Genomic DNA, 21,203 nt, shown 5'->3' with positions numbered 1-21,203 from the left:
CCTGTGGCCCCGTGGCCCAGTGTCTGCTTGGTCCTGTGTCCCCATAACCCTATGCCACATGGTCCCATAGCCCCGTGTCCCCATGGCCCCATATCCCTGTGTCCCCCTAGTCAGGTGTCCCCAGGGTCCTGTGTCCCCATAACCCTATGCCATATGTTCCCATAGCCCCGTGTCCCCATAGCTCTGTGTCCTGCATCCCCATGGCCTGACCCTGTGCCCCCATGGCCCCGTATCCCTGTGTCCCCATAGCCCTGTGTCCCCATGGCCCCGGATCCCAGTGTTCCCAGGGTCCTGTGGCCCCATAACCCTATGCCACATGGTCCCATAGCCCTGTGTCCCCATAGCCCTGTGTCCCCATAGCTCTGTGTTGTGTGTCCCCATAGCCCCGTATCCCTGTGGCCCCATAGCCCTGTGGCCCCGTGGCCCAGTGTCTGCTTGGTCCTGTGTCCCCATAACCCTATGCCACATGGTCCCATAGCCCCGTGTCCCCATGGCCCCATATCCCTGTGTCCCCCTAGTCAGGTGTCCCCAGGGTCCTGTGTCCCCATAACCCTATGCCATATGTTCCCATAGCCCCGTGTCCCCATAGCTCTGTGTCCTGCGTCCCCATGGCCTGACCCTGTGCCCCCATGGCCCCGTATCCCTGTGTCCCCATAGCCCTGTGTCCCCATGGCCCCGGATCCCAGTGTCCCCAGGGTCCTGTGGCCCCATAACCCTATGCCACATGGTCCCATAGCCCTGTGTCCCCATAGCCCTGTGTCCCCATAGCTCTGTGTTGTGTGTCCCCATAGCCCCGTATCCCTGTGGCCCCATAGCCCTGTGGCCCCGTGGCCCAGTGTCTGCTTGGTCCTGTGTCCCCATAACCCTATGCCACATGGTCCCATAGCCCCATGTCCCCATGGCCCCATATCCCTGTGTCCCCCTAGTCAGGTGTCCCCAGGGTCCTGTGTCCCCATAACCCTATGCCACATGTTCCCATAGCCCTGTGTCCCCATAGCTCTGTGTCCTGCGTCCCCATGGCCCCGTATCCCTGTGTCCCCATAGCCCTGTGTCCCCATGGTCCCGTATCCCAGTGTTCCCAGGGTCCTGTGTCCCCATAACCCTATGCCACATGGTCCCATAGCCCCGTGTCCCCATGGTCCCATATCCCTGTGTCCCCCTAGTCAGGTGTCCCCAGGGTCCTGTGTCCCCATAACCCTATGCCACATGGTCCCATAGCCCTGTGTCCCCCTGGCCTGTCCCCTGTGTTCCCATGGCCCCATAGCCCTGTGTCCCCACGGTCTTGTGTCCCCATGGTCTTGTGTCCCCATAACCCTATGCCACATAGACCCATAGCCCTGTGTCCCCATGGCCTGTCTCCTGTGTCCCCATGGCCCTATGCCACATAGTCCCATAGCACTGTGGCCCCATAGCTCTGTCCCCTGTGTCCTCATGGCCCCATATCCCTGTGTCCCCATAGTCAGGTGTCCCCAGAGTCCTGTGTTCCCATAGCCCTATGCCACATAGTCCTATAGCTCGGTGTCCCCATAGCTCTGTACCCTGTGTCCCCATGGCCTGTCCCCTGTGTCCCCACGGCCCCATGCTCCCACAGCCCTTCGTGCCACGTCCCCACGTCCCCATGTCCCCATAGCCACGGATCCCACGTCCCCACAGCCCTGGTGACCCTGCCTCTGCTCACACATCCCAGGCCAAAACCCGCACCGGGGTGTCCCCACCGCTGCTGGGACACGTCACAGGGACACCAAAGGAGCAGAGGTCCACCCCCTTGGGGACACCACCCCCTCGGGGACATCCCCCACCCCGTGACCCAGCGCTGGCAGAGCTGGGGAACCGGACCACGGCAGCGGGGTATAAATATTGGCTAAATAGATTTATTTTCATACAAAGAATACACAGATCCCCCCCCCCCCCCCCCATGGGGGCACCCCGACCCGGGGGACACCCCGAGATGTCCCCAGCCACTGTCCTGGTGTCACGGGGACCAGAGGTGACATTTTGGGGACGTCCCTGTCCTGCGCGTCTTTTTGGGGCTCCAATGGATTCCCTCGTTGGCGTTTTGTTTAGGAAATGCCCCAAACAGCGGGACTTACCTTCAAGGAGCGGCGGGATCTGTCCCCGTCCCCAGGTGACCTCAGGGACGTCCCCATCCCCAGGTGACCCCAGGGACGTCCCCAGCCACCCCAGGGCTGCCTCGGTGCCCGAATTTACCAGGTGCCTGCACTGGGCACCTCCCCGCTCTCCTGCGCTGGGGACATTGTCCGGATATTTTGGGGTCCCCCCCGTTCCCTTGTGCCCGTGCCGGGGACATCTCTGGACATTTTGGGGTCCCCTCGTGCCTTAATACTGTGCTGACACAGAGCCCCCCCCCCCCCCCCCCCCCCCCCCCGCCATATGTACAGGCTGGATAAAAGAAGAAAATACAGATATTTATAGTGGGGGGGGGGGGGGGCGAAACATGCCCCTCTGCCCCCAAACGTCCCCCACGTCCTCATGCCCGTGCCCCCCCCGTCCCCAGGAGGGAGGTGGCAAGACGGGGGTGGCTGGTCCCGCCCCATCCTGGACCAACTGGGGACCGGGAGAGCTCTTCCGTGCCTCAGTTTCCCCATCGGTCGCAGTGCTCGTTATTTGCCCCCCCTCCCCCCCCCGAGGGAGGTGGGACGCGGGATGAAGAGGTGGCCACCCCACCGGCGCCCCCAGGGGACATGGGGGACACGGGGTGGCACCGAGGCGTCTGAGATTTACACCGGAGCGTCCTCCGACGGGGAAACATCACAGGCAGACCAACGCAAAGCTCCCTTTTTCTCCCCAGATTTGTCACACCGCTGTCGCCCCGGCCCTGGGACCTTCGGCACCCGGGGGGCTCTGGGGGCTGGTACGGGGAGGAGGAGGTCCGGATCCGGCCCCCCCCCACCTCCTCCTGTCCCTCTGCACCAGGAGAGGAGGTGGTGGGAGGCAGCGGGGGGGTCCACGAGGGGCTGGTGGCCTTGAACCCGCCTGGCTCAGCTGCGTTTGGTGACCAACTGCCGGTCCCTCTTCTTCTTCTCCATCAGCCTGGGGTGGAGCAGGGAGGTGGCGTTTAGGGACCCTCCTGGAAGGCACCTCCTGGAGTAGGGGGGTCCAGGGCAAGCCGGGGGGGGCACTCACTTGCGGTTTCGGACTTCGGTGAGCTCCATCAGCCGCTCCTGGGCCGCCCGCAGCTCGTCGAGGCGCTGCTGGTAGCGGGAGTCGCAGTTGTTGGTGCGCTCGTAGCTGGAGACCTGGCTGGAGAGCTCGCTGGCGCGGTCCCGCAGCTGCTGGATGGACGAGTAGAGGTTCTCCTCGTCTTCCTCCTGCTCCGACACAAGGGGATGAGGCTTTGGGAGCGGGTGGGGGACACCCCAGGACTGCTGCGGGTTGGGAGAACGAGGATCAGGGGTTCCCAGGTTGGCCCCAACACCTGCCTTGGCATTGATGATCTCGATGTGGATGAGGAGGGCGGCGAGCTCCAGGTCCTCGGTGTAGCTGTTCTTCAGCGGCACGGACCGGTAGCCTGGACACGACACCATGGCAAGAGCTCAACCTCTGGCAGGGTCCCAGCCCCTCACCGTGGCCGTGGTTGGGTCTCCAAGGGGCTGAGGTTGATGAAGATGATGGTGTGGATGGAGGGAGCGTACCTGTTTTGAGACCCTTGACGGGGAAGGTGGCTTGTGCCAAGAAGTTGGGGTCGCTGAACATGTCCTCCTCGTACACCACGAAGCGGAGGAAGGCAAACTCGGGGTTGTTGATGTCAAAGACAAACTGCTTGAAGAGCCACACGGGGTTGAAGCCGTTGTCGGCTAGGGGGTGAGGACAGAGCAAGGCTGGACACACGGACAGCACCAGCGCAGCACCATGGCTCCCCCATTAGTGGGAGATGCTTTTCCCCTTTGCTCCTCGTGAAACCCAGCCCCAATGGGACCCTGAAGGGCGTCCTGATGTCCCCACCTGTCCCCAGGACATAAGGGCTGAGTGGGGGCATCGCCTGCATGGACCCTCACCTACGACGTCCGTCTTGTTCTTGCTGTTGTCGTACTCAGAGCCACACACCTCCACCTCCACAAAGGGGCACACGATGCTCCTCCCGTTCTTGGGCAGGTGCCGGGCACCGAGGATCTGCAGGAGGAAGAGGAGGAGGAGGAAGAGAGTGAGGTCTGGCCATGCTGGCCTTGTGGTCAAGGAAGGACTCCTCGGGGTAGCCCTGTGGCTTCGCTGGTTTGGGCTTGCCAAAAGCTTCACGGCCATCATTAACCACACCACACCTTATTAACGACCTTGGGCTGGTTTTAGCCGTATCTGCAAAATGATTCGAAAAACTTTTGCTTTGTCCATGCCGTGCCCAAGAGTCAGATGCCTACGAACCAACTCATCCCAGCTGTAACACCAAAAGGACCCAAAGGTTGGGTAAGGTGCTATTTCATCTCACTTTCACTCAGGTTGTGCTCCGCTCTGTGCAGTTGTGGGGTTCTCCCCCTGGAAAGATCATGCCACATGCAAGAAAGACCGACAGACCTAACAGATCATGGGATACTGAGCTCCACGAAGCAAACATGGGTCTGAAACATGTAAAAATTGACCCAAAACCCAGGAAGAACCGTGCCCCCATCTTGATGGTGACCACCTTGGAACGGACTTGCCATCCTTGCCCACTTGCCTGCAGCTGCACTGTGATGGGCTCCACGATCTTCAGGCTGTTCTTGTCAAAGGGGTCGAATGTTTCGTCCCTCATGATGTCGGGTTGCAGGACGTAGCCGCTGCGACCGCCGAGCATGAAGAGCGCCTGGTTCAGCTGCATCGGCTTGTCTGCGGCCGGGGGACAGAGCAGATCTGAGCCACGGGGCTCAGGGAACCCTTAGGGTCCCCGGGCAGAAGGTCCCTGAGCCCTGGCAAGCCCCCTGCTGAAAGCCCCCAACCCTGGGTAGAAGGATTTTGCACAAAACAACCAAGGGATATCCCCATCAAGGTGGAGACAAAGGTTGGAGAGCTCATCCAAACCCCCTCCAGCCATGAGACTGGTGGCTAAGCCACCAGGAATGTGAATTTTGGGGTGTCCTGTGGTGATGAGGATGATTTACCGGGCGTCTGGAAGTTGAGGGCCACCAGCTGGCTGCCGCAGATCCACATGGGCAGCGGGTCATAGTTGGAGGAGTCCAGGCGCTGCCCTTTGGGGTAGATGCGGCTGAGCTGGCGCCGGTTGTACTGCAGGAACTTCTTGCCCTTGCTGCGGTTGGCGTACTTCTCCGCCTTGGTCTCCGGGAAGGAGGACATGTCCCGGTAGCACGCCTTGTCTGTCCCAATCTCTGAAAGCACCAAGGTGGCCATCAGAGGAGGATGTGGGGTTCTCTGGGAGCCTTGTGACCGCTCAGTTCCCCTCTACCCGGCTCTTCCCCTCCTGATCCCATCAGCCCCTTTCCCCAGCTCTTACTGTCCTCATCAAACGGCACCGGGCGGCAATACACGACCAGCTCGGAGAGCTCCAGGGCAATCTTCTTCCTCCGCTCCATGATCTTCCCCTCTTGCATCTGCACAAGGGAAAACAGGATCTGAAACTCTTTCTCTGCAGACTGGGGACCATCCATCAGGCGACGGGGATGTCCACCACTATCCATTGTACATCCATCATCTGTCCACCACGGGATAGGACATCCCCCACCATCCACTTCTGGGGATGGTCCGTCCGTTGGTGTCCATCCACCATGGGAAGGGGACATCCACCACCACCCGGCGTCCATCCCCTGGGGACAAGGATGTCCCCCCCCCACCGGCTGCACCCCAGTGCCCCTCACCCTGGCGTCGGCGTTCTGTGTGGCCTCTCGGATCTTGGCCACCCACTCGCTGAGCTCCTCCTGCGTGTCCGCGGCCACGTCCAGGGACTGGGCTGCGTGGGACATCTGCTGGGAATGGATGGTGAAGACAAATGGTTTGGAGCTCCTCCCGTCTTTGGAGATAACTATAAGGACATCAGAGGGGGGCTTTACTTGAAGACATTCCCAACGGATGGCTCTGTGGAGCAAACGAAACCTCAGCGGTCCTGCTCCTGGGCCCCCGCCAGCCCTCCCCAGCACCCTCTTTGAGGGTCCTCCCCTGAATTGCAAATGGACAAGAAGCACAAGGTGGGCGAGGCAAACCCAAACACCCATCAAACTGTGGTCAGTCCCTGAAAACATGCTGGAAGTGAAAGCAGCAACCCAAAATGGTCTCTTTTGCCCCTTTTTATAATGAGTGGTTTCAGCTTTTCACTCTGAAATGCATTTTCCTTTGAGCCAGGGGTAAAATATCCCCCCCAAACCATCCAGACCTCTGAATCTCTTTGAATCCTTCCAAAATCAGCCAAATCCCTCTGAAATCAGCTCTAGATTGCCCCCAGCACATCATGCCAAGCACAAGGCCCTTCCTTCTCCCTGGTTGGACATTTTTGTCAGCCGTGCCTCATTCCAGAGCTGCCAGCACCCATCAGCAAGTGGTTCACCACCAGCCACCCCCATGCGTGTGATGAATTTGGAGAGCCTCAGCGCATGGTGCTGAGCTCCAGCTTGGGGCGTGCACCATCCCAGGACGTCCCCCCAGGCCTACTGGGGACGTGGTGGGGACACTCACCTACGTGGCAGGATGGCACGTCGATGAAGCCCTTCAGGAAGTTCCCCAGGGGGCTGTTTTCTGATGACTGCAAGAGAGGAAGGAAGAGGGAGAGGTAGGTGGTGGCCGAGCCTCCATCCAGCCCTCCAAACTGGCCAAGTCTGAGCAAAAGTCAAAAAAAAACACAGCATGGCTGGGGCCTGGAGCACCCCACAGCCTCCAGATAAGAGTCCGGGCTGGACTGGTGCTGGAAGCATCTCAGGTGGCTTTGCTCTCAGGTGCATTGGAGAAGGGAGGTGACATGGGGACATCACACTCACAGCCTCATCCTGCTCCTGCGCCTGCGTGCTGACGATCTCCTCCACGTAGTTGGCCGGGAACCACAGCTGCTTCTTGCCCCCGTAGTCCCCCCGCCACCTGCAAGGGGTGAGAGGATCAAGGCAAGCGGACAAATTCTGGGGGGACAGGGGTGTTAACGCCACATGCGATGTCGGGGAGCAGTCGGAGAAGGAAGGGAGGGGGACAGAAAAGAAGGCTGTTAAAACCCACCACAGGAAGACCCGCAGGAAAACCCACCGCCCCTGCCCACCATGATGCTGCCCAGGGCACTGGACCACCCTTACCAGCCCCCGTCCTGCTTGTCGACGTTGTGGATGATGGCCTGCTTGCAGAACGACAGCTCGTCCTCCCGCTGCGCTTTGTAGTCGTAAAGAGCCTTCACCGTGCACTAGGCCACCAGGGAGAGGGACACACGTGTCACCACCCAGCCTGGGATGCCCAGCTTGGGGATGCTGATGGGCAACACTGCCTGCTCAGCCCCCACAATGATGCACGGGGGCTCTCACGACCCAGGGTTAGCACTCTTGTGTGCCCGACCCCCCAAACAATATCCCTCAAAAGCCCACGCCAAAAGTGAGACGTGTTAGAGAGGACAAGAGGTGCCCATGGTTCCATGCAACCACCACGTTCCTCTTCTGGGTTCCCAGTGTTTTCTCCTGTTTCACTCGAGGGGTTTATCCCCTGACTTTCCCACACACCCTGGAAGAACCCCCTTCGGGTTAAGTCTTCCCATGTCTGATCTTAGCCTGAGGGCTGTTTTGCTGCAAAAGGGCTTTGAAAGCACAGCAGTGCTGGACCATGGGATTGTAGGGTCACAGGGAAGGGACCTCAGGGCTCCTGCAGGGTCAGCTCCGAGACCAGCCTGGTTCTGAAAATCTCCAAGGATGGAGACTGCACCAGCTGGGAAATGACCCTAAAGCTGCTCTTTTTGGGTTCTCCCCAATGCAAAGGGTCCCATCAGGGCTTCCTTGCTGTTGGGGCAAACTTTTGCTAGGTTTCTGGCTGGGCTTCCAGACCTGTCCCCTCCCCACTGTGATGCTGGAGCTCAGACTGTCCCCAAGTGATGGGGATGTGGGAAGGTTCCCACCAGCTCCAGCATTGCTCAGGGGGCAGAGAAACACAGCAAAACATCACAGCTTCTCAGGTTCACGGTGGGGGATGTGGTGGGGGAACCCTCCAGGAGCCCCAGCACCAGAATCACCATGTCCACCACCCTGCACCTTCTGGGGACACCAGCTCAGCCTCTTACCCTGGCCATCGGCATTTTGTTGGCCTCCACGTAGAAGTGGGGTGTCCGCACCTCGTACAGAGCTCCATAGTCCAGCTCCTGCAAGGATAGACATCAAGACAGGTCAGCTGGCCGTGGGGACACTGAGGGAACACTGAGGAAGCTGGGCCACCATGTGTGGACCCAATATTCCAAGGACCCAATATCCCTTTAAAACTCATCAAATGGGACTTATGTTTGGCACAGACGTCCCACCATAGCCAGGGGCAATGGCAGTAGATTACAGCTTGGCTGGTTTGGGTTGGACTTTGGGCAAATTTCCTTTGCTGTCCAGGAGACTGGAGATCTTCCCACCTTGATGGAGATGGGGATGGATTGCATGGCACAGAGCCCCCGTCCCCACTGTCCCCACCACTGGGAGCACTCACGGTGGTGCCCATCTTCTCCAGGGTCTCCTCGTTGATGGGGTAGCGCAGCTTCATCTTACGGTACAGCGGGTGCTTCTCGTAGTAGCTGACGAGGTCCACGAGGCTCTCAAACTCAGCCGAGCTGCCCAGCATGAAGAGTCGGCCCTCCTGCTGGATGCGGCAGTGCTTGATCTTCCCCTCCGCCCTGGGACCAAGAGAACCGGGGTGGGGGGAGCCGTGAGGGGTGGCCGGACCCCAGCTCAAAAAAGGGGGGATGGGCAGGAGGTAAATTGGTGTGGGGTGCTGCTGGTGTGACAGCCCTGAGGACGTGGCTTCGCCGTCACCGCAGCCAGGGCGTCCCTCCCATGAGAGCAGCACGCAGACGTAGTAATCCCCACAGAAGCCCAGAGTGATGGAGGTTGGAGGCACCTCAGGGCCATCAGGTCAACCCCCACCACAGCAGGGTGCCCAGCCCCGAGGCCTGGTGGGTTTGGGGAGCCCCCAAAGAGGAGCCCCCAGCCCCTGGTCCCGGTGCCAGGGCTCCGGCACCCACCTAGCCCAGCAGTGCTGCCTGGGGTCCAGGGGGAGCCTCCCGGGCTCCAGGCTGGGCCCGCGGCCTCCGCTGCTGGCCCTGGGCCCCCCTAAGCAGAGCACGGCCCCGGCCTCTCGCACCTCCCTGCAGGGCCGCAGGGACGTGGGGGAGCTCCCCCGGAGCCTCCTCCTCTCCAGGCCGAGCAGCCCCAGCTCTCGCAGCCTCTCCTCATGGCAGGGGGGCTCCAGGCCCTGCCACCCGTTGGGGCCTTGTGCTGGGCTCTCCCCAGTGTGCCCAGGTCCCTCCAGTACTGGGGGCCCAGTGCTCCCCAGTGCCAGGGTGGCCGCACTCACCGGAAGGAGATGGCATAGGAGTTGGGCTCGCTGCGCTTGCGCACCAGGAAGGCTCCGTCCCGCGGGACTCGCATCAGCATGTGCTCAGCCTGCAGGCGCGTCAGGCTGGCGTGGTACCACCTGGGCAGGCACAAGGAGGAGGCAGAGGGCTGGCAATGGCATCCCCGCGTCCCAGGGAGCATCCCAAATGTGACACCAGCTGTATCAGGGTCAGCACAGGGAGGGATGAAGATGGTGGACCCAAGGCAGGACAAGAGATGGAAAGAGATGGTGGACCCAAGGGTGGGACGAGTGGTGGAAGAGGATGGTGGACCCAAGGGTGGGACAAGTGGTGGAAGAGGATGGTGGACCCAAGGGTGGGACAAGTGGTGGAAGAGGATGGCAGATCCAAGGGACCAAGGGCCAGGTTTCACACTCACTCTTTGCTCTCGTGGGCGTTGGGCTGGGGCACAGGGTCAGTGAGGCGCATCTCGAACTCGTTGCAGCGGAGCGGCACCTCACTGTAGTGGCAGATGAGGCTGTAGAGGCTGTCAAAGACCAGGTTGTCCGTCAGGTAGAACTTGGTGGCACCAGCCTCCTGCCGCGAGTGGATCCGGCAGTGCTGCACGCGGTTTGACCTCCTGCCATGGGGGGACAAGATGGGAGCGAGTCAATTCACATCCATGACCACACCACGTTGCGTTTGGGGCTAGTCTTGGTCAGGGCACCACACAATGCTCAAAAAGGCGGCTTTTCCCTCAAAACTTTATTTCTGCCTCCAAACTGGGGCCTGCTGGAGGCAACCACCAGATGCCTGGTGGCTTGGGGAAGGTGTGATCCTGCCTTCCACCCCATGGGGACCAGACCAGGCCTCCTACCAGAAGGAGAGGGTGTAGTCGCCCACGAAGGTCTCGCTTTCGCGCACCAGAAAGGTGCCGTCCTTGCCGCCCGTCTCGGTGCAGTACTCGTGCAGCAGCTTCTCGGCAATCTGCCGCCCATCGCGGCCACCTCCCAGCTTCCCGTGGAACCACTTCTCCGTGAAGTGCAGCTCGTTGTTGTTGAACTCCTGCAAGTCCATGCAGAGACCAGAGACACCCCAAGGTCAGTGTCCTCCTGAACAGCCGCCATTGACAAGGGTATTGCCACCCTCTCCCCATTGTTGTGGAAATCCTTTCCCCCACGCACCTCCTTCTGCTCCACCTCCTCCTCGTCCTCATTGAACTGGTAGCGGGACGTTTCCTCTGAGTAGTAGATCTTGTTGCTCGTCAGGACAAAATAATGCGGGCTCCAGGTCTGGGAGGGAGGAAGAGCATCACCAAGGCAGGAAGAATGGTGGCATGGAGGCATTGAGACCCTCATTTCTGCCTTGCATCCCTCTGCATGGCATTGCACCAGTACCCCACACCCACCCCAAAGCCTGGTGCTCTCCCCTGCTAGGGCATCCCCATCTGACAGGTTCTGTTCTGCCCCCAGCCATCGATGGCAGAGACACTTACGTGATCGATGGGGTCTTCGAGGTAGAGGATGCCATTCTTGATAGAGTTGCTGATGTCGTTCTCTGAGTAACTGGCAGTGGAGACCTCCTCATACAGGTTCCCTTCGACCAGTTTTTTGTGCTGGGGACAGGCCAGGAATGGGAGCTCAGCAGGGGGCATGGTGTCCCCATCATGCTGAGATCCCAGCCCTAAGTATCCACAGGTCCACCGTCACCACCACCTCCCATTCCCCGCAGATCTCTCCTTGCACAGAACCCTCACATCCCACTGCCTGTGCATGGAGAGAGATTGCTTCTAAGACCCAAGATTTGGGGCTGTCCCTCCCAGCCCAATGCAGTCCTTGTCCCTCCTGCAAAGAAGGGCTTTGGGGTGGTGCCTGGCTCCACACCTTGATTAGGATCTTCTTCTTGAGCTGGGTGGGTGAGGGCAGCTCATCAGCATTGATGTCAACTGGCTTGGTGAGCAGCATGTCCCCAAAGACCTTCTTGAAGTGTGAAGCCATGTTCCTCTGCTGGACGATGCTGCAGTGGTCTTCAATGGAGAGGATGATGGGGAACCTGGTGGAAGCAGGTGGGAGAGGTGGCTTGGGATGAAGATGAAGGAGAGGGGGAATTTGAGCTGCGGTTGCCTGCCCAGCCCAAAATTGGTTTGTTCTGGGGGAGCCAGGGCTTACTCGGATGTGACAAATGCGTGCTCCTTGATGGTGTGCAGCACATCCAGGAACTTGATCTTGGAGGTGAGCGTGTGGCCATGGTAGATGATGGGGAGATCATCCGGGCCATCCCAGCAGTCCACTGAAGGGGGAGACACCTTGGTTAATGCATACTGGCCACCAACTGTGCACCGGAACGGTGTTTTTGGGACCCCAAAAGACATTGGAAGGCTCCCCTCTCCCTTTTGCCATGGGGTGGGTGCGGGGGATGGTCCATCTGATACAACGTGGGGTGCTGGGGGGGCTCTGCATCACTGCAGAGTGCTGGGGGGTGCGGGTGGGACTCACACTCGATACAGCGGCAGCCCATGCGCAGGCAGCGGGCGTATGCCTCCAGGGAGGACTCGCTGGAGAACTGGTCCCCTGTCAGGTACCTGTGGAGGAGCGAGAGGGATGCTCAGCGGCTGGGGCTGCCCTGTCCAGGAGGGGATGCTCGTGGGGGTCCCCGAGGTGAGCCCACCCCATCCTTACGTGTTGTGGGAGGAGGAGATCCAGTACTGGGACAGAGGGTGGTTCATCTCCTCGGGCACCACGCGCTCGTACTTGGGGTCCATCACCATGTTCTCCTTGGAGAAGAGGTAGGTGAGGAACTGGGGGTGGAAGCAGAGAGGTCAGAGCTCGCTGGGGATGAGGAGGTCTTCCTGGGCAGGTGCCACACGGGGTCACCCACCTCATCCAGCTGGAAGGAGGGGTCTGCTGCATCGCTGGAGCCATCCTTGAGGTAGGAGCACATGTAGTCCCGCACCATGCCCACGTCGCTGGCCCAGGGCTCCTGGGGTGCAAACACGGCTGCCGTTACGGGGGGAGCCAAGGCGTTGCAGCAGCTGGGCTGGGGCATCCCATGGGAGTCCTTGAGACTGGGACCGAGAGGGGTCCCCGAGGGGTCTCAGAGGGCAACCAACCTTCTGGTCGTGCAGCAGGAACTTCTGGAAGTCGTAGAGGGAGACCTGGCAGAGCTCGGGGCGGTCCACATTCCTGGGGCGCAGAGGGGCCGTCAGGGGAACTGGGCGCAGGAGCTGGGGCAGACCCCACCGCTGCCCACCCACGGCTTAGCCCCTGATGTCCCCATCTCCGGCCCTGCTCCTGCCCACAGCAGAAGCTGGGAAAGGGGCTTGGGAAAGAGTAGCTCAGGGGCAGCCTGAGCTGCTGGGTGTCGGTGGTGCAAACACTCCCAGTGGCACCCCATGACCTGGGAGAGGTGGGCTCGAGGATGCCCAAGGATGTGGGGAAGCAGGCGGCGGCAAACTGTGTCACTGCATCCCCTGGCACTGCAGCCTGTGCCAGTGCCTCACCGCCCTCAGAGTGAAGAATTTGAGGTGAGCATCCCCCTTCTCGTTTCTGCTCCCATCTCCGTTTGCATTCCCACTCACATTCCTGCTCACGTTTCCACTCCCATCCTTTCTCCCACCCCTTCTCCCATCCCTGCTCCCATCCCCTGCCCCTCAGACCACGCTTCCTTCCCCACTCCCCGCACCCCATGCCTGCGCGGAGGGCACTGGGCGATGCTCCAGGGATGCATGCATCCACCAGGACCTCCTCTCTCCCTGGGCTTGCCCACTTGACATCTCCCACGCTTGGTGGTGGGGCTGGATGAGAGCCGTGGGGCTCCTGGTACTCACCGCAGGGGGAAGGAGAGCTCCAGCTGCTCGATGACCTGCAAGGCAAAGGGGAACGGGGCTGAGACTGCCGGGGACGCACTGCGAGGTATGGATGCTCAGGAGGATGGATCGCGGCTCTTACCGACTTCTGCGCGTCGAACATCAGGTTCTTGTAGAACTGGATGAAGTGGGAGAAGGTCATCTCGTTCCTGGCTTCCACCTCCTGTGGGTCAGGGTGTGAGAGAGTGGGGCTGGTGTAGGGACATCCAGTGACAGCGGGGCCGGCTCCAGCCCTGCTGCGGGGACTCGAAGCCCCGCTCCCCACAAAGCTGGGGGCCTTACCACGAGCTTGTCCCGCAGGAACCTCATGTTGGGCACGCGGTAGTTCACCTGGGGCAGCATGGCCTTCAGGTCCTTCACCGTGATGCTGCGGGAGGGTGAGCTGGTGTCAGGGCACCGACCGGAGCCACTGGGACCCCAGGGGACCCCCACAGAGGACGGAGCCCCCAGGCTGACCCCAAATCTCAGCACCAGCCCTGGCTCTGGCCTGGGGTTCCCACTCTGCCGGGCTATGGATCCCTGCAAGGGCACAGAGCTCTCTAAATTTTTAGAAGAAGCATTTTTGCCCTTTGTCTTTATAATTTAGAGGGGTCTGGTGTGAGCGTGAGAGTCCTGAGCAGAGGGTCGGGGACAGGGACTCTGCTGCTGGGCATCTGTCACATCTGGATACCATAATTATCCCTATCCTCATCTTCATAATTAAGTCCACATTCCCTTGCTTTGTGGTTTTTGTTTGTTTATTTGTTTTTTACTATATCAATATGATGTTTATGGGGTGCATTAATGGCCCATCCCCTCCTGGTGCTGCAGCAGGCGTGGGGACATTGGGGTCCCTGCGGTCCCTACAGCAGCAAGGAAGGGACCTGCACTCCAGACTCTGTTTCCAGGTGCCTTTGAGCACCCCAAATAAACCAACACTGCCTCGCCCCACATCCCCCGCTCCCAGCCTCCGGATTTGGGGCACTGCTGGGAGGATACAGCCCGTCCAAGGCCAGCAAAGCCTTCTGGTTTGCAGGGTGAGGCCAGGGCGTTGCGGCATTTTGGCATTTCCCAGTTTTCACCCTCTGGTAAAACATCCCTGGGAGAGGGACAGGCACATTTTGGCCGTTGTGTGCTGAAACCATTGGCTGCTTCCCCGCGTGGTGCTCACCTGCCTTCCCGCGACCGGTCCATCCCATCAAACTGTTTCCGCAGCCACCTGGGTGGAAGGGAAGGACAGATGGACAGCGCTCAGCCTGGGGAACCGAACCCAGGGGGGGTTCCATCCTTCCAGACCCCCAGATGGGGACGCAAGAAACGGGACCGACCGTCTCTCCTCACCTCTCGATCTGCAGCGGGGTCTGGGCTTTCTGGGTGTCCACCACCAGCCAGTTGAGGCCCGTTATCCACAGGTTGATGTCCTCCTCGCAGAAAGCTGGAGGAGGAAGAGGAGGGTGGTGAAGTCGGGATGGGGAAGATGGGATGCTGGGCTGGAACTCAGCGCCCCCAGGATGGCTAGGGTGAGCGGGGACCACACACCGGCCACGCTGAGCGTCCGCAGCCTGAAGTCCATCCCGTAGAGGATGATGAAGCACATGGTGAAGTCGAGCTTACGGGCATCCTCGGGGTAGCGCTCAAAGTCCCGCGAGTTCTTCCCCAGGCGGATCTCCTTGATCTCCCGAATGTCAACTGCGGGGACAGAGGGACACGGGACTGTCCCCTGCCGCCCTGCCACCGCGGAGCCACGCGTGGGGCTCGGGGAGGCTGTGGGAGGTGGGACTGCGCGGAGACCATGTCTCTGGGGAACCTTGTCCCCAGGACAGGACATCCCCGTGGTACTGCCCCACGGTGCTGGGATGGCACTGTGGGTGCTGTGGCCGTGTGTCCCCCAGGGGAGACGTCCCCACAGCCCTGCAGTGACGTGTCCACTAGGAGGTGGGTGCCACGTGTCCTTCAGGGAGACGTGTCCCCAGAACGGGACATCCTGGTGGCACTGCCTGCTGCTGCTGGGTCCATGTGTCCTCCAGGGACCTGTGTCCCCAGGATGGGGTGTTCCTATAAGTGTCTGACAGCACCATGGGTACCGTGGCCACATGTCCCCAGGAAGGGGTGTCCCCACGGTGCTGCCCACCGCCAGTTTCCCAGCTCTGCGGGTGCCACGTGTCCTCAGATCTCAGCCTCTCCCGTCCCGGCCCTACAGTCCCTCCAGCCACCTTCCCCTCTTCGAGACAAAGCCAGCCCTGGGACGGGCTGAGCTCGTCTTTTAATAGAAGACGTCTGCCCAAAGGTGGCAATTTGCAGCCCGGACCGCAGGGCGTTTCTTTCCTGCCGCGCTGCTCTCTCATTATCTCGCTATATAAAGCCCGACCGGCGGCAGGAGGGCTGGGTTTCCGGACCGTGGTCTTCCTCACCACCACACCGCCAAGGGGGGATTTCCATTCCCCCGGTTGCGCACAGCGGACACGTCCGGTGGTGGGAGCAGAATAATAATATTCGGGTATCGATTCTGACACTCGAACCCATCCCTCTTCCCACGGGCATTGCTCCCGGGCAGCGTGAGGCTGAGCCTTGGCTCCGGAAAGGGCTTTGTGTGGCTGAGGGTGGCCGGACACCACGCAGGGTCATTGTCCTGCAGGAAATGGGTCATTTCCCGCAGAATTTCCAGCCCGGCTCCGGCTGCTTCCTACGTGGCGGTGGGGATGGGTGCAGGGTGCCGGAGCGGAGGGGAAAAAGCTGGACGACGTGTGGAAGGATAAGGGACGGGGGAGAAATCGGGCTGATTCAGTGAAAGCCGCGGGAAAAGAGGTGCGGGATAGTTTTTCTTGGCGGAAAAGGCTCCGGAAAACACTGGTGGCTTTATCCAGCCTTCCCTCAGAGGAACGCGAGCCAACTTTCGCGGGCCAGGGCAGGCTGCGAGCGCTTGGCGGCAAAGCGATGCTCAGGGGGTCCGCACCCACGCGTGTGATTTTGGGAAATGAAAGCTGGCTGCCATCCTCAGCACGCAGACCCGTGGCTCATGGCTAAAAACAAACTTACGGTGGTGTCCTGAGCTCAACTGGGTGGATATTCGGGGCCAGACACCCTTTTGTAGGATAGGAACTGGGTGTATGTCCCCAGACATGCCCATGGCAGGGCACGGCAGCGGGGTGAGATGCTGGGGGCTCTGCCGATGGGTGCTAACACAGCCAGGACCCGGTCTTGGCCCCAGCCTCCCGGCGAGGGAGCAGCGTGCAGCACAATGCAACGTGCTGGCGGCTTCCTGGAAACCACATCTGCAGCGGATTTGCAGCGATCATGGCAGAAGTATGTCTCCAAACTCCTCCCTGCATTGTCTCCGGGGTCCCGGTGATTAAAACATGCTGGAAGCCAGTTCCAGCTGCGAAAATCCCTTTTCTCTTCTCATGCAAAGCGAGCAGCACAGTTACAAAGGCTTTACACGTAGGGGCGGCGTGGCTCCGAGGTGGTGTAGGACCAGGGTCTGCCCAGCAGCTTTTAGCCATGATAAGAGCCTGGGAGTTTCCCGAACGCAGGAGAGGAAAGCAAACCAAGGTGGCTGGAGGGAATCGCAGGGCTGGGGAATGCCACTGGCCTGGGCAGTGCCACGGGGTGGTCGAGTTGTGTCCCCTCGGGGGTCGCCTTGGTCCTTCCTTTGGGAGCCCCTGTATGAAGGACCGGGCGGTCACATCCCCGAGGGCTGCCTGTGACGTTGAGAAGCTGATTTAAAACCTGAAATGAAAGATTTTTTTCCCAGGCCAGAGGTGTGAAACCACGCCTGGGTTTTCTCCTCCCGAAACCATCCTATTTCTAATTGTCAGGTGTTAGCAAGGACGAAGGTGTGAGTCCCAGTTAGCCATCACCACTGCAAACCAAGCTGCGAACCACCCCTCCAAAATGTTTTTGGGGTTGATAGGGACTGGAAGCAATCTGGGAAGTGACAAGTTTTGGAGGCAATGCCAGACACCACGCTCTCCTGTAACTCTTAACCTTGAAGCTGTAGAGCATCTCCTTGCTGCTCTAGGGGATCCCATCCGCGTGGCCACGCTTAATGAACATCAGCTTAATGAACCGTGCAATTAGCCTGCAGGGTGCGGGGCACCTCCAGCAGAACCAGGATCCCCATCCTGCCTCGTAACAGAGACATCAGCTTTGTAGGATGTCTCGCTAATCCCTTCTCAAGCCGGGTGAGAAGAGAGGATTTGAAATGGCCCGGGCAGGCGTGAGGTCGGGCATGGGCTGGGAGCGAAGCTGAAGGTCCCAGAGCCTCCGAAAAATCCCAAATGGGGCTGGAGTGGGTTGGTAAATGTGCTCCAGCCCCATGCCAGGACTGGGATTGCTCCCAGTCCTGGCTGGAGAAGCAGGCGGTGGGGTTAGATGGAAGAATTATAACATTTCTAGGGATTTTCCTTTTTTTTCCCCCCTCTTGGATGACCGCAGAGGATGCTCACGCGCTCCCTGAGGGAGGTTTTGGGTTGTTGTGTGGGAGATGCCAGGCACTGATGGGGAAACCGAGGCAGGAGATCTGTGTCAAGGGGAAAGCAGCGCCGAGTTCCTGACCTGGCTGTGTGCGGTGCTCCCGAATAAAAACAAGGAGCCGGAAACGCGCTATTTCCGCAAGCAGGGAACGAGATCTTCCCTGCAAAGGCCATGGGGGAACAAACCTGCAGGGGACATCAGCCGGCCACGGGGGACCAGCCGGTCCCCTCCCAATGTCCCTCTGTGCTTGGTGACACCCCGCCAGCTGGCGCTCGGCCCCCAAATCCCCTCTCCCCAAAGGGAGAGCCCAGGCCTTCCTCCCCTTGCCTTGCCCCTCTCCTCCTCCGTGCATGGAGCTCAGCGGGGGAAATTTGCTTCCCCAAGGGCTCCCGAGCAGGTCGGGACAAGCTCGCGCCACGCTCCTGCTGCTCTGTCTGCGTCCCAGGGGGACGAGACGCTGCTGTCCGCCTGTGACGGTAGGGCTCAGGGTCACCCCAATCCCGTACTCAGCCAAATTTAAGGAGTTCAAGTCTCAAAGTAAGAATTTACCAAGTAATGAGCAAAAAGGCACGGCTGGGTGTAATGCAGAGCCCCTCTAGGCGCCTGGTGGCTGTAGGACACAGCCTACGAGACACCAGAGAATCCACAGGGCGATTTTATGGGTCCCTGCTGCCTCCAGTCCCCGCCAGCCTGGACACCATCCAAATTTTGCATTTCAGCCCCATCTACGCTGCATGGGGCCGGGCCACCGCCATGACCACCCCACCCAGCTGCCTTCCCCAGGAGCCCGAGCGCACGGTGGGCAGCGAGGTCTGGTGCCATTTTGGGGGTTAAAAACACCCCCAACAGGCAAGGTAGCAGATGGTCCCTTTACCCCCTTTGTAAGGAAAGGTATAAAACCCCAGGACTGACACGGCAGCAGTTCAAGCCCCGTGGCATTTTAGGGGTCAGGGGAGCTGGAATGGAGGAGGCGAGTGCATTTGCACCTCTGGGCGTCCCACCATGGCCAGGCTGTGGTAGAACATCTACCACTGTGTTCTACTGTGTTCTACCACCATGTTCTACCACTGTGGTAGAACATCGCATCGTGGTAGAACATCCCACTGTGGTAGGATATTCCACCATGGTAGGACATCCCAGTACGGCCAGGTGCCCCAAAGCCTGGTATCCCACCACATTTGGGCATCTCACCAGGGTAGAACATCCCACCATGGCCACGCACCCCACCGCAGCAGATCACCCCACCATGGTAGGACATCCCACCATGGTAGGACATCCCAGTATGGCCAGGTGCCCCAAAGCCAGGCATCCCACCACATCTGGGCATCCCAACGGGGTAGATCATCCCACCGTGGTAGAACATCCCATCCTGGTAGAACATCCCACCATGGTAAGACATCACAGTATGGCCAGGCACCCCAAAGCCAGGCATCCCACCACATTTGGGCATCCCACCGGGGTAGAACATCCCACCATGGCCACGCACCCCACCGCAGCAGATCACCCCACCATGGTAGGACATCCCACGGCGACCACGCACCCCACCAGCACGTCCCCAGCCGCTGCCACCAATACTCACTGTCCCCTTCCACCTTCTCAGGCGTCCGGCTCCAGATGATCTGCCGGGTCTCCAGCTTCACCTGGAAGGTCCTTCGCTCCGGCCTCTGCGACTTCTTCTGGTAGAACAAGGTGAGGACGGTGCCCATCTCCAGGCAGCGGAGGATCCTGCCCATGTCCCCCGCCTCCATCCTGCCGTCCTCCAGAAAGCCATTGACGCTGTTGAGCCTGGACACGGACATCTTCACTGCGTGGCCATCGCCCGCCGGAGCCGCAGAGCCGGGGTTGTCTCATGCATGAAGGGACGAGCCCGCCGGGAGGGAAAAAACGAAGCCTCCCCGGGGATTTGCTCCGAGCACGGGTTTCCTCTGCTGCCGACTTCCCCGGTGTTGGGGAAGGAGGGTTGGGCTGGAGGCGCCGCGACCTTCTCGCCGAGCGGCCCCGGCTCCGGCGTTGGCATCCAGCGGTGGCGGGGGCAGACGGGTGACGGCTTCAGAGCCGGAGGGCTACAAACCATCCGGCCACCGCAAGGCCTCGGGGACGGGGGCACCTTGGCGGGCAAAAAGAGGGAGAGGGTGGAAAAAATGCCACGGGAGCGAGCGCCCCGAAAAAAGCAAAGTCACCCCAAAAGCACCCGAGCGGAGCCAGGGGATCCCCGGCCTCCGTGCAAAGCGGGGAGAAGGCTGCGGAGGGGAGGCGAGGGGCTCGGGGTGCCCAGCCCAGGGTGTGGGGTCGGCGGGGACCCCCGGGGAGGGATGCGGGCGGTGGGTTTTTGGGGTGGGGTGAGGGGGGAGGGGGGAGTTGCTCTCGCCGGTCGCCCGCTGCCCCTCTCCGCTCCTTAATTTCGGGCTGATGAAATGGACGCCCAGAGGAAACTGCAATCACACATGGCCGGAAAGAGATCAGAAAGGAATTTAAAAAAAAAAAAAAAATGCAGGATCTTGGAGAAAGGAAAATCGCAGCGACGGAAGAGGCGGCTGAGGGTGACATCTAGAGGAAGCCGAGCCGGGGACGGGCTCCCGAGGGGGGTCCCCAGGCCCCACAGACAGCTGGGGGGCACCCCAGGGATGGGGCACCCTGGGGACGGGGTGGGTGCTGGCTTCCCCCAAGGGGGACATCGCAGCGGGGTCGGGGGCTGCAGAGGGTGGGGGGCTCCGTGAGCGGGGGCGGGGGGGGGGTTGGATTTTTTGGCACAGCACGGGCGCGTTAACGCAGGTGGTCCCCGTGCTCCTGCTTGCGGGAATTACTGCCCTGGGAAGGGTGAAATGGCAAAAAAAAATCAGGGCTGGGGGGGAATCTGGGGGGAAAATTGGTGAAAAAAAAAAAAAAAAAAAAAGGAGTAAAGGTAGAGAAAAATGGCTGTGTTGGCTTCAGGTCTGGGCTGCCTGCTGCGCTGGACCAAAGCCCACGAGCAAGCAGGAGTCACTGCTGCTATGAGTTTTGTCCTGCCTGAAATTGGGTGGGGGTGGTGGAGGGGACAAAAATGGGGACGGAGAGCAGGGGGAAGGTGGGACAGGGGGACAGGGCTCAGCCTCACAGCCCCTGTTTTCACCCCCGTGCCCGGTGGTGGGTGGGCAAAGACCCGGTGGTGCGATGGGGCCGCACCCCTGCTCATTTTGGGGGAATACGGGGGATTTGGGAGTGAAGCAGCCTATTAAAGGGGGAAACAGGCGATTTGGGGGGGGGGGGGGGGGCACACGGGACCTGCTGTGAACATGGACCTGTTTCGAGCCTCATTGAAGTCCCCCCAAAAGCCTGTATGGTCCTTAAATACAGGACTCGTTTGGCGCCATTCATATTTCAGAGTGAACAATCTAAAATCCTTATCCCCATCCCGGAGGTTGCCAAGATCCTCCTGGTTTGCAGCTTCACTCCCTGCTGCCAGGAGCCGTTCATTTC

The 21,203-nt window shown here is 60.3% G+C and overlaps 1 protein-coding gene across 3 annotated transcripts; it reads right to left on the bottom strand.

The window, feature by feature from the left end:
* Positions 1–1,855: 1,855 nt before the first annotated feature.
* LOC121065034 (1-phosphatidylinositol 4,5-bisphosphate phosphodiesterase gamma-1-like) lies at positions 1,856–20,178 on the bottom strand. 3 transcript variants are annotated; one of them, XM_040547446.1, is made up of 32 exons: positions 19,327–20,178; positions 14,814–14,963; positions 14,616–14,709; positions 14,446–14,493; positions 13,578–13,662; positions 13,378–13,458; positions 13,257–13,291; positions 12,540–12,612; positions 12,308–12,409; positions 12,109–12,227; positions 11,926–12,011; positions 11,599–11,719; positions 11,314–11,482; positions 10,926–11,045; positions 10,615–10,722; positions 10,308–10,495; positions 9,870–10,070; positions 9,451–9,570; positions 8,587–8,770; positions 8,180–8,257; positions 7,215–7,318; positions 6,912–7,008; positions 6,613–6,679; positions 5,802–5,965; positions 5,441–5,537; positions 5,091–5,315; positions 4,670–4,818; positions 4,017–4,131; positions 3,654–3,815; positions 3,441–3,529; positions 3,145–3,329; positions 1,856–3,051 (listed from the first exon to the last, which is right to left on the bottom strand). In XM_040547446.1, the coding sequence occupies exons 1-32, from the start codon at positions 19,544–19,546 to the stop codon at positions 3,000–3,002; spliced, it is 3,888 nt and encodes a 1,295-aa protein (XP_040403380.1). In that variant the 5' UTR covers positions 19,547–20,178; the 3' UTR covers positions 1,856–2,999. The 3 variants fall into 3 exon arrangements, 1 of the variants encoding a protein (XP_040403380.1); XR_005816867.1 differs by lacking the exons at positions 1,856–3,051; positions 3,145–3,329; positions 3,441–3,529; positions 3,654–3,815 and adding an exon at positions 5,994–6,018 and having other exon boundaries at positions 5,802–5,909; positions 19,327–20,164; XR_005816868.1 differs by lacking the exons at positions 1,856–3,051; positions 3,145–3,329; positions 3,441–3,529; positions 3,654–3,815 and adding an exon at positions 5,994–6,018 and having other exon boundaries at positions 5,802–5,906; positions 19,327–20,164.
* Positions 20,179–21,203: the final 1,025 nt, after the last annotated feature.

This window comes from Cygnus olor, chromosome 2, assembly GCF_009769625.2.
Source record: "Cygnus olor isolate bCygOlo1 chromosome 2, bCygOlo1.pri.v2, whole genome shotgun sequence".
Taxonomy (NCBI): domain Eukaryota; kingdom Metazoa; phylum Chordata; class Aves; order Anseriformes; family Anatidae; genus Cygnus; species Cygnus olor.
This window is presented reverse-complemented; position numbering and strand designations above follow the sequence as displayed.